The sequence below is a fragment of the Diceros bicornis genome, chromosome 11, assembly GCF_020826845.1.
Source record: "Diceros bicornis minor isolate mBicDic1 chromosome 11, mDicBic1.mat.cur, whole genome shotgun sequence".
Classification (NCBI taxonomy): domain Eukaryota; kingdom Metazoa; phylum Chordata; class Mammalia; order Perissodactyla; family Rhinocerotidae; genus Diceros; species Diceros bicornis.
In genome coordinates, this window is record NC_080750.1 from 61,182,553 (window position 1) to 61,195,225 (window position 12,673).

Consider the following 12,673-nt stretch of genomic DNA (forward strand, 5'->3'; position numbering starts at 1 on the left):
AATGCCTTTTAAAAAATCTTTCCTATTTCTTGAGAAAAAGTATCAAGTCATCCCAGACCTTTCTTTCCTTTTGAAAAAAAACTTGTGTCTCCATTTTGTTTTTTCAATTTATTGCTTGCTTTATTTCTGTTTCCTCCACTCAAATCTCCATGCTCTCCCAATTCTGCCTTAATCTATGTATCCAAATGCCTTTATTCTGTCCCTCATAGAAGCTGTAACTTCCTGAAATGGAGCATTTTGCACTCCTCTTTCTGGTTGACAACTTACAGAATGAATGAGCTTTCATTTCTATTTAGCTCATGAGGAAAATCAATGAGCAAATATCTTCTCCCATTCAGTAGGTTGCCTTTTTGTTTTGTTGATGATTTCCTTTGCTGTGCAAAAGGTTTTTAATTTGATGTAGTCCCATTTGTTTATCTTTGCTTTCATTGTCCTTGCCTGAAGAGACATATCCAAAAAATATTGCTAAGACCAATGTCAAAGAATTTACTGTCTATGTTTTCTTCTAGAAGTTTTATGGTTTCAGGTCTTGCATTTCAGTCTTTATTTCATTTTGAGTTTATTTTCCTATATGGTGTAAGAAAGTGGTCCAGTTTCATTCTTTTCCATGTAGCTGTCCAATTTTCCCAACACCATTTATTAAAGGGACTGTCTTTTCCCCAGCGTATATTCTTGCCGCCTTTGTTATAGATTAATTGACCATATAAGTGTGGGTTTATTTCTGGGCTCTCTATTCTGTTCCATTGATCTATGTGTCTGTTTTCGTGTTAGTACCATACTGTTTTGATTACTATAGCTTTGTAGCATAGTTTGAAATCAGGGAGCGTGATACCTCCAGCTTTGTTCTTTTTTCTCAAGATTGCTTTGGCTATTCAGAGTTTTTTGTGATTTGATAAAAACTTTAAGATTATTTGTTCTAGTTCTACGAAAAATTCCTTCTGTATTTTGATAGGGATTGCATTGAATCTGTAGATTACTTTGGGTGGTATGGACATTTTAACACTATTAATTCTTCTAATCCATGAACATAGTATATCTTTCCATTTATTTGTGTCATTTTCAATTTCTTTCCTTAGTGTCTTATAGTTTTCAGAGTACAGGTCTTTCACCTCCTTGGTTAAATTTATTCCTATGTATTTTATTCTTTTTGATGTAATTGTATATGGGATTGTTTTCTTAATTTCTCTTTCTGATAGTTTGCTATTAGTGTATATAAATGCAACAGATTTCTGTATATTAATTTTTATCCCTGCAACTTTACTGAACTCACTTATTAGTTCTAATAGTTTTTGGTGGAGTGTTTAGGGTTTTCTATATACAGTATCATGTCATCTGCAAACAATGATAGTTTTTCTTTTTCCTTTCCAATTTGTATGAATTTTTTTTTCCCTTTCTGATTGCTGTTGCTAGGACTTCAAATACTATGTTGAATAAAAGTGGTGAGAGTGAGCATCCTTGTCTCTTTCTTGATCTTAGAGGAAAAGCTTTCAGTTTTTCATCATTCAGTATGATGTTAGCTGTGCATTTGTCATATATGGCCTTTATTATGTTGAGGGTACATTTCCTCAACATCCACTTTGTGGAGAGTTTTTATCATAAATGAATGTTGAATTTTGTCAAATGCTTTTCTGCATCTGTTGATATGATCATATGATTTTTATCCTCCTTTTTTTAAAGTGGTGTATCACATTGATTGATTTGCAGATGTTGAACCATCCTTGCATCCCTGGAATAATCCCACTTGATCATGGTGTATGATCTTTTTAATGTATTGTTGGAGAAGATATTTGCAAATTATATATCTGATAAGGAGTTAATATCCAAAATATATAAAGAACTCATACAACTCAACATCAAAAAAAGAAACAATCTAATTAAAAAATGGCAGAGGACATAAATAGACATTTTTGCAAAGAAGATATACAGATGGTTAACAGACACATGAAAAGATACTCAACATCATTAATCATCAGAGAAACGCAAATCAAAGTCATAATGATATGGAAGGAACCTAAGTGTCTACTGATAGATGAATGAATAAAGAAGATGTGGTATATACATCTATATATACAATGGAATATTAGCCATAAAAAAATGAAGTCCTGCCATTTGAGACAATATGGATGGATCTAAAAAGTATTATGCTAAGTGAAATAAGTCAGACAAAGACAAACACCATATGATTTCACTTATATGGGGAATCTAAAAAAACAGAAACAACACAAATGAACAAAGAAAACAAAACAGAAACAGACTCATAGATACAGAGAACAAACTGGTGGTTGCTAGTGGGGAGAGGGTGGTGGGACGGGCGAAATAGGTGAAGGGGATTAAGAGGTACAAACTTCCAGTCATAAAATAAATAAGTTACAGGGATGTAATGTACAGCATAGGGAATATAGTCAATCATATTGTAATAACTTTGTGTGGTGACAGATGGTAACTAGACATATTGTGGTGATTATTTCATAATGTATAAAAATATTGAATCACTTTGTTGTATACCTGAAACTAATATAATACTGTATGTTAATAAAAAATTTTAAATCTTAAAAAAAACGAGGAACATAAACTATTTTGTACCTCCTTGTTTGTTTAATAAATATCTGAATGCTTAATGGAAAAAAATCAATGAGTAAATTGGCAAGTTCCTTTACAAATTGACTGTGAAACCTCAACTATTACTCAAAGCCCTTGAGACATCTATACCCACATAAATAAGCATTGAGACTTATCAGTTTAATCTTGTAAGCAGATTTATAATTTTCACTTGGACAATATTTTAGAGAACACTAGTTGATATGGATCATTTTGAAAATACAATTAAATGTTAATAAAAGTAAACCTTATTTTGAAAGACAACCATTAAATCTTAGCAAGGCAGAGTAAGCATTGTTAATTATCAAGTTCTTCCTATATTAAGTAACATTTCTAATGACAAAATGTCCTATCATCAGCTCTTATGTAGACATTTTAATCTAATAAACTAAATTACAGAATGAAATTCACAGTAAAAGTTAAGGGAGCCATGAAAGTAGATTTATAATTTACTTGGCATGGCAGGTAGATAGCATCAAACGCACAAGAAAAGTTAACACAATTTCATTACATTGAAGTACATCATTGTAATGAAAACAACAGTGAAGCTTGTTGGAAGCTAGACAGAATTACTTAATTTAGATAGTAGAAATTTCTTTCTTAGAAGTCATTTAGGAGAAGAAAATAATTTTTTTCACGTCTTGTGAAGAGAAATATTGGGTCTTTTACAAACCTCGCAGAGGGAATAGTTTTATTTTAATTCTGGAGGCTCAGCATGGACTACAATCATGATGTTAGATAAGTCTCCTTTTTATTGACCTATGGCTAATTAAAAGCCAGAGGAAAACAAATAAACAAATAATTTGGCCCAGGGTGCAGAACTATGGGCACTCTCATGAAATATTTATGGGACTGTAATTGCTATAAATTTCTCTGCAGAGAAATTTGCAGTACATATCAATGTGTACAGCTATCAGTGCAGTAATTCCAGGTCTAAGAATTTATACTAAGAAAATAAAGCAAAATACATCTAAAGCTATATATATGCGTGCATATATGTGTATACACACACACGTACGTTCATGTATGTAACATTCATCATATAAACGTTCATTATTGTGTTAGTCCTAATAGTGAGTAAGTAAATTTTTATGGCACATCCATACAATGGAGTATTCTGACACCATTTAAAGTTACTGTGTAGATTCAACATCCGTACATGTTAGATATTTCTAAATGTTTAAAAATCTATAGATAAAAAATTCTATAGTGTATCACTGATGTTTAAATAATTGAGAGTCATAACACAAACTGCAAATAAAAGACATCATTGGTTGGTAGAGTTTTTTTCTGACAATGATATATGTTATATATATGTAAATAAATAGTTGTGCAAATATGCGTATGTGTTCATTTAGTGCACTTACCTTTGGTAAGGAAGCTCGGGATCCTGAACTCTGCGTGGTCATAGTCAGCACAGTGGTTATTCCCAAAGCTACTCTGGCCGGAGCAGCATCCATATTGATCCAGAATGAAACCCAGGATAGAATAACGATCAGGAGACTAGGGATGTACATCTGGATCAGATAGTATCCCATTTGTCGTTCAAGATGGAATCGCACTTCTATACATGTGAACTTTCCTAAATGGTTGTAAAATAAATGCAGCAATTGGTAAAAATAAGTCTTTGTTATGGCACCAAATGTCACAATTTTGCTTTCATAATAATTTTGTCCTAAAATTTTCCATTATAATTAAATGAGATACTAAATCATACATGCAAATTGGTTTCTAAAAAATGTTTTTTCTTATTTTTCTGCTAGCATCTAGAAGCTATGTAATGTAAGACTGTATTGTTTCAGAAAATAGTCTGAAATCTTATTACTTCACATTTGATAAGCACTTTATACTTGTCAAAGTACTCAAAAACCTATTATTTCACTTTATTCTTGTTTGCTTGTATGAATGTCTGCTCTTGCCACTTCTTTTAAACCTTGTACTGGGAGAGTCTAGCCAGGACAATTAGGCAAACAATTAAATAAAAGGCATTTATATTGAAAAGGAAGTAGTAAAACTATCTCTGTAAGCAGAAGATATTACCTTGTATATAGAAAATCCTGAAGAATTCACTAAAAATCTGCTTGAACTGATGAGTTCAGCAAGGTTACAGGATACACTACTGGTATACAAAAATCAATTGTGTTTCTGTACACTAACAATGAACAATCCAAACATTAAATTGAGAAAACAATTCCATTTGTAATAGAACCAAATAGAATAAAATACTTAGAAATAAATTTAACAAAAGAAGTGCAAGACTTCTACACTAAAAAATACACACCAGTTGAATAAAATTAAAGATGGAAATAAATGAAAAGTCATTTCATAGTCATTAATCAGAAGACTTAATATGGTTAAGTTTGCAATACATCCCATATTGATCTACAAATTCATCGCAATCTCTATCAAAATTCCAACTGGCTTTTATCTAGAAATTGACAAGCTGATCCTAAAATTAGTATGGAAATGGAAGGGACCTAGAATAGCCAAAATAGTGTTGAGGAGAAAAAAATAACAAACTTGGTGAACTCACACTTCCCAATTTCAAGACTTGCCACAAATCTACAATAATCACAAAGTGTGGTACCATCATAAGTACAGATACACAGATCAACGAAACAGAATTGAAAACCCAGAAATGATCATAGGAGTAAATCTTTGTGACCTTGGATTAGGTGATGATTTCTTAAAAACGATACCAAAATCACAAGCAATAAAAGAAAAAAATGATAAATTTGACTTCTTCAAAATTAAAACCTTTTGCATGTCAAAGGATAATTAGAAAAATGAAGATACAACTCATCAACTTGGAGAAAACATATGCAAATCAATAATAAAAAGACAACTCAATTAGAAAATAGGCAAAATAATTGAATAAACATCTTTTTCCAAAGAAGATATGCAAATGTCAATAAGCACATGAAAAGATGCTCACCATTAGTCATTAGGGAAATGTAAATCAAAACTACAAAGAGATACTACTTCATACCCAATAGAATGCCTATAATAAGAAAGACAGATGATAACAAGGGTTGGCTAGGATGTGGAGAAACTGGAATCCTCATTCATTGCTAGAGGGATTGTAAAATGGTGCAGTCACTTTGAAAAACAGTTTGGCAGTTCTTTAAAATGTTAAACACAGATTTACCATATGATCCAGCTTTCCACTACTAAGTATATATCCAAGAGATATGACATACATCCACACAAAAACTCATATATGAGTGTTCATAGCAGCCTTATTCATGGGCAAAAGTTGGAAATACCCCAAATGTGTATCAACTGGTGAATGAATAAACAAAATATGGTGTATTCCTACAATAGAGTACTATTCAGCAATAAGAAGGAATGAAGTATTGAAACATGCTACCACAGAGATGAACCTCAAAAACATTATGCTAAGTGAAAGAAGCCAGTCACAAAGACTACATATGACTCCATTGATATGAAACATCCAGAGAATATAAATCTATAGAGATATAAAGTTAATTTGCGGTTGCCTAGGGCTGCTGGGTGGGGATGACTGGTAATGGATATAAAGTTTATTTTTTTAGGTGATAAAATATTCCAAAATTAGATTATCATGATGGTTGCACAGTTCTGTAAATATACTAAAAAACATTGAACTGTATTCTTTAAACAGGTGAATTTTATAGTAAGTAAATTATATTTCAGTAAAGCTGAATTTTTAAAAAGCATTCTTCAGTGATAAGATGAACAGGCTCTGAGGATCTGATGAATAACATGGTGACCGCAGTTGATAACACTGCATTGTATAACTGAAAGTTGTTAAGAGTAGAATTTAAGTGTTCTCACACACACAAAAAAAGGTAAATATGTGAGGTGATGGATGTGTTAATTAACTTAACGGGGGGAATCCTTTCACAATGTACATATATCAAATCATCACGTTATACACTTTAAATATGTTACAATTTTGTCAGTTATACCTCAATAAAACTGGGAAGAAAAAACAAGGATTCTTGCTGATATGGATGTAAAGGAAAATTTTCCTGTTTAGAGCAAATCTGCCCCTTCCACCAAGAGGAACAGGCTGTAATAGTCTCATACTTACAAATTTTCCATGTTCAAGTTCACTCTTTATTATTTTACTCAATAAATATTTATTGAGCACCTATGCACTTCAGCAGACCCCAGAAATATAGAAATAAAAAGAATAGATCCTTAGCTTTACAAATTTATGGTAATGAGGGAAATAGACAATACATAAGATATATATAAATTAAAGATATAATTTCAGACAGTAAAAGCAGCAAGTGGAGTGGGGGGATTTGGGTGTTTAATATCCGCCTGTTATGGAGAACCATTTGAGGAGTTGGTATTTGAGCAGTCTTGAAGGTCGTGAGAGTATTAGGTTTGGGACAATTTGGAGAAAGAGGCTCATGGACAGAAGGAAGAGCAAGTACAAAGGCTTGAAGCAGGAATGAGTGTGGCGTGTATGAGAAACAAGCCGCTGTGGCCAGATTATAATGTCAGGGAGAGAGAGAGAGAAGAGAGTTTTGGAGAGATGAGCAAGAGACACCACCAAGTTTGTGGTACTTTGTTACAGCAGCCCTAGGAAACTTACCCAGCACCCTAAACCAACTCTATGGCCTTTTTAGCATTTCTCTAAAAGTCGTTTATCACTGTAACTGCCCCTAGAGAGTTGAGTAAGGACACTGATATTGACCTGCCTGCCCTTTATCTTTGTGTTGAGATGTTAACTTTGAACTCTCTACTAAATTAGATACCACTCTCACCCCTGAGTTAAGAAAGGCAGTGACTTTTTCACAAGACATTGTGAACTGATTAAGGAGATAAAAGAGATTAGAGATCTTGTATAGTGAAAGGTCAGATCACAGTTCTGGAAAATACTGAGCCCAAGAGGAGTCATAGTTACTGCAATGAAGTGATAAGAGCAGCAGCTGATGCTAGTGGGTGGCCATGCAGTAACCATATTGGAGTGAGGTGTCAATTGTGGGCAGTTTAACGCAATTTGTAGGAATAGGTTTGACAGTTAAAATAGACATTACGTGAATAGCCCGTGCCAGTGGAGAGAAGTGAATAGATATCACGAATGTGCAAATATCATGTTAAGTCTTTCAATTCGTGGTGTTGATAACAATATCTGATATCTATCCTCAAAGGCAAAAGGCTACTGTGTCAGTGTGAGTAGTAGGTACTTAAATAGCAATATCTTGAAATGCATGAAATTGTGGCCAAAAAAAAAATTTAGGCAAGTGAAGCCTCAAAAAAACAAAAGCAATTTCATTCATTCCATTAGCAAACACAATGTTTACTGTCCAGGAAGGGTTAAAAGTACATCTTATTGCTCACATAGAAATTAAAGGAACTTTTTTTGAAACATGATTACTATGCAACTATGGGCTTTTTGCCAAAAAAATTATTTAAATATGATTGAACACCAAGCATTTCTTTAGTCCCATACAAACCAACTAAATAACAATATGCAATGAGTCAAAGCATCAGTAAGTTTCAAATGCATCCATGTTCTGCTCTATAACTATGAAAAACATTGAGCTATAAATAGTTAAAATAATTAACCTACCACTATAATTAAGCAACATCCGAATATCATTAAACTACAAGTCACAGTGTAATGAAGAGTACTCAACCCCTACCTGTGTTGTAATGTTTAGTGCAGTATCGTAAATCTTTCTCTTCTTTCAACAGAAACTGGGGCAAAGTGAGTCCTTCTGCCACTTGTACAGGTGCTTCATCTTGCCATTCAAAAATGAGATCATTCATTGTGTACCCAACTAGGCAAAACATAAAAATATTTACAGCATAAAAGGGCATTCAAAGAAGTGAAATAATTTTAAAAAACCACTTGTACAGTTCACATAGGATGGAAAGACCAAACAATGTCATCTTAACTCTATCAATTGAGCTACGCATTGCACAATTCCATCTCACAAAAGTCTGTTGAAATCTATTGCTATGTAATATCCATCAAATAATGTAAGGAAATGTAGTAGGCTAATAATAAGTATAACTTGGCATGTAGAAACCTTAAAGGACATGCATATAAGTCCTTTCCTTGGGATAGGCAGCCACTAGATTATTTCAACAACTCATTTTCCTTCTACTCCATTAGATTTCCCCTCACCAACTCTCAAATTATTCAGGACTCTTTCAACAAAAACTGAAATTATCACTTGTTAGGAAATGACCTAAACTATAACATCTGTGAGGGGGAGGTATCAGAGCTGATACTTTTCTTGATTTAATCATTAATTGTTTTAGTTTATGGTAACTGCTTCCATGTTCCAAGTCCTCAAATAGACAAAACGATTTTTTTTTTTTGCTGAGGAAGATTGACCCTGAGCTAACATCCGCGCCCATCTTCATCCATTTTGTATGTGGGACACTGCCACAGCATGGCCTGATAAGTGGTGCATAGGTCCACATCCGGGATCTGAACGTGCTAAGCTTGGGCCGCTTAACGCAGAGCACTCAAAGTTAAACACTATGCCACCAGGCCAGCCCCCAAAACGATATTTTAAATAGAAACATCTGCTATTCAGGGAAAATGAGAGGACAAAGAAAATCCACATGGAATAGTTTGTGAATTTACACTATCAGTGAATTCAGGATAGAATTAACTAGTGTATTTTGTAATGTCAACCATCTTTTAGTAAATTAAAATTTCATATTTCTCTAGGAAAGCTATCCAAGAAAAGCAGAATTTAATTTATTTCTTTCTGCTGAGTGAGAAGCTGTTGAAATGTACACTTGAAGGCTTCTGTAGAGAGTGAGTCAGAAGCGGGTGGAACCTGTGGGAGAAGACTGTTATCACAACGCACAGCTACCATTGGGGTAGAAAGAGAGAGGAAGCACAGTCTGGTGTCTGAACTAAAGTGGTCAGATAAAGGAAGCAGAAGTTCTAGGCCCATGAGGCAGCAAACAAGGGAAACTGACCCAAACAAATTCTTCTGTTGCTTATATTGTAGGGAAGCGGCTGTACAAGTGATTAGAAACAGCTGGTGTGGAGCAGGTTCGGCTAAACAGAGCGATGGGAAGGGAAGGGAACTGATCACCCTTCCCCTTCCCACAATACCTGGGAAAGAACCTCCCGCAAAGAGCTGAATCTGGTCTAGCTGTGGTGGTTGTGACTGGAGCCAGAGGCCCAACCACACTCACCTGACTGTTGGGCACACCTAGCAGCACTCACTCCATTGGCAATGGGGATGGTAGTAGCAAGGGCATCAGTGGTTAGCGAATCTCCTTAGGCTGTCTGGGATTCCGCTGTCAAAGTTTTAGCAGCAGTACCATCAGTAAGATGGTTCATTATAGAGCAAACACTATTTCATAGAGGTGGTCAAGTCATCCAGACTGAAGGGGGCACATCTGAATTCTGGTTCCAGAACAGATATGTGAACCTGCAAGACTATCCTCTAGACCATTGGACTTAGCACAGCAAGGACTTATGCTTGACTTGTTTATACTGGAATACATTTCATTGAACCCTGCAATTAATGATTTGTTTGCTAATAATAGAAGGCTATCACTTTTATTCCTAAGTCCTTTGGTATATCCATGATAAATACAATTTTACCTAGAGAGAAAATAAATGCACGTTTCTCAAGGATCAAAAGATAGTGAGATAGGCACCAATTCTAATTTGCTTCCACGTAAGATATACACCCTATTATTCCACACTTGCAATCACTAAAGACAAAATACGTGAAATTTTGTCCTAATTTAGACAGATAAACGGAGAAATGAACTGAAAACTCATTTTGTTTTTATATTCTAAATTTTTCTTAGGGCCTTCTGTGAAAAGAAACTAGCTCTCTGAAATTCCCTCCAAGACAAGCTTTAGTTAGTCTCTAATGCAATCTATAGGCAGCATATTTAGCTTGCTCTTGTCATCTACACTTAGCGATATAGTGTGGGCATTTCATAATCAAACTATGCTAATTCGTTTAGATCCATAATTTAAGTTTGAAGTCAGAAGGAAAATAGTGAGATGGCATATTTAGGGGATGATTCTTTTATTCTGAGTAACTTACTGAATGTTCAAGGAAAATAAACAGTAATTTTGCCTCAATAAACCTTCAAACATAAAAAAATCAATACTCTTCTACACAGTTCAAAGTGTTTTAGCATCCTTATGCTTTTGGTTGGCAGACCTTTATACAAGTCAGAATGTTAAGGAGAACAGACTGGCTAATGAGATCAAGGTGGTGAGTTGAATTACTTTGTGCCATAATAAGCTTCACATCAAGAAACATTTTATTCAGGGAACAAAGACATTAACCCTAACTTCAGCCAGCAATCTCATATGGTATCTGCAGTGACACATAAACAAATGGCTCAAGGCAACCAAACACATGCATCTTCAACAAGTATTTATTGAGCACCGACTGTATCTAAGGCATCCTGCTGGGCTTCAGGGAACATGAGGTGTTATTCCCAGGCAGAAAATAAGTGGCATGGGAGAGGTATGAAGTGCTATGTGCATTCAGAAGAGGGATCTATGATATCCACTTAGGTCTCGTTTGAGTTGGATCTTGAAAAAAGGCAGGACTTGCGTATAAAAAATGTGAGAGAAGGTGAGGCACCCAGGCAAAGGAAATAATATAATTAGTTGAAAGAAATTGCAAACTTTCAAGGTTTATAATAGGACTAGCAATAACTTCATTTATCTAGAGCCAGTTTGCATGAATGAGCATATGGAATTAAAAGATAAATTAGGGCCGGCCCCGTGGCATGGCGGTTGGGTGCGCGTGCTCCGCTGCTGGCGGCCCGGGGTTCGGATCCCGGGCGCGCGCTGAGGCGCCGCTTCTCCGGCCGTGCTGGGGCCGGGTCCCACGTGCAGCGGCTGGAAGGATGTGCAACTATGACATGCAGCTATCTACTGGGGCTTTGGGGGAAAAATAAATAAATAAATAAAATTTAAAAGATAAATTAATGAAAGATTGTGTAAAGTTTAAATTCCAGGTTGAAAAGTTTGATTTTTTAAATTCTCTGTGGGCAGTGATAAATAACTGGAATCTTTTGAGCAGGGGAATGATGTGACAAAAATTCTGCTTTAGAAACATTACTCAGGCAGGATCCTTTCATGAGAGGTTCATGAATCCTTGGATTCTTTCATACAAGGTTCAAACTGATTTCATAATCATAAGGCACCATTCACCTTTTCCATTATGTTGACATTTGCCCAGATGGTGAAAAAACAATGGTGAAATAAGCCAGTCATAGAAAGATAAATGCTGCATGATCTCACTTATATGAGGGATCTAAAATAGTCAAATTCATAGAATCAAAGAGTAGAGTGGCAGTTGCCTGGGGCTGGGGGGAAGGGAAAATGAGAAGCACTAATCAACAAGCATCAAGTTTTAGTCAAACAAGATCAAGTTTAGTCAACAGATCTAGAGATCTGTTGTATAGCACGGTACTTAGAGTCACCAATAATGTATTTTACACTGAAAAATGTGTTAAGAGGGTGGATCTCATGCCAAGTATTCTTACCATAATAAAATAAATTAAAATTTTTAGAAAAGGTTTATTTGAATTCTTGAAAGGGCAAAGAAAAAAAACCTCTCATTCTTTTGCAATGGTCCATCAGGAATGCCAGTCAGAGGTAATATTCCAGTAGATCATTTTGTCAAAATTGGAAATTAATTAAATATATATTTAAGGGAAAATAAGAAGTTAAAGAAATTTTCAAAGTTTCAAGTCTAAGACACTGACAGGGAACTATGCCACAGTTTTTGCTTATATCTCATATCATGAGAGTAGCCTTCTCTGATCATCTTATAAAATACTTTTCCTCCAAACAGTCTACATTGGCTTCTTCCTGTTTATTTTTTCCATAGAACTTATCTTTATCTGACATGGTATATACTCGTCAAGATTTTATTTTGTTTATTTTCTACCTAGCCTCCTAGAATTTAAACTTCATAATATTTTCTGGCACCTAAAATAGTATGTGGCATGTAGCAGATGCTTGAATATTTGAATTAGAAATAGAGAAGGGGAAAGGAGGAAGATGTGTGTGTGTGTGTGTGTGTGTGTGTGTTTGTGTTTGTATTTGATGAGTTTATTG

General features: G+C 34.8%; 1 protein-coding gene across 2 annotated transcripts in view; it reads right to left on the bottom strand.

Annotated features, from left to right (window-relative positions):
- Positions 1–12,673, bottom strand: part of GLRA3 (glycine receptor alpha 3) — a 178,997-nt gene that overhangs the window by 33,987 nt on the left and 132,337 nt on the right. For both annotated transcript variants that reach the window (XM_058549792.1, XM_058549793.1), the window contains exons 6-7: positions 8,241–8,378; positions 3,966–4,180 (exon numbers count right to left, since the gene is read on the bottom strand). In XM_058549792.1, the coding sequence (XP_058405775.1) occupies positions 3,966–4,180; positions 8,241–8,378 (353 nt within the window). The remainder of the gene's footprint in view (positions 1–3,965; positions 4,181–8,240; positions 8,379–12,673) is intronic.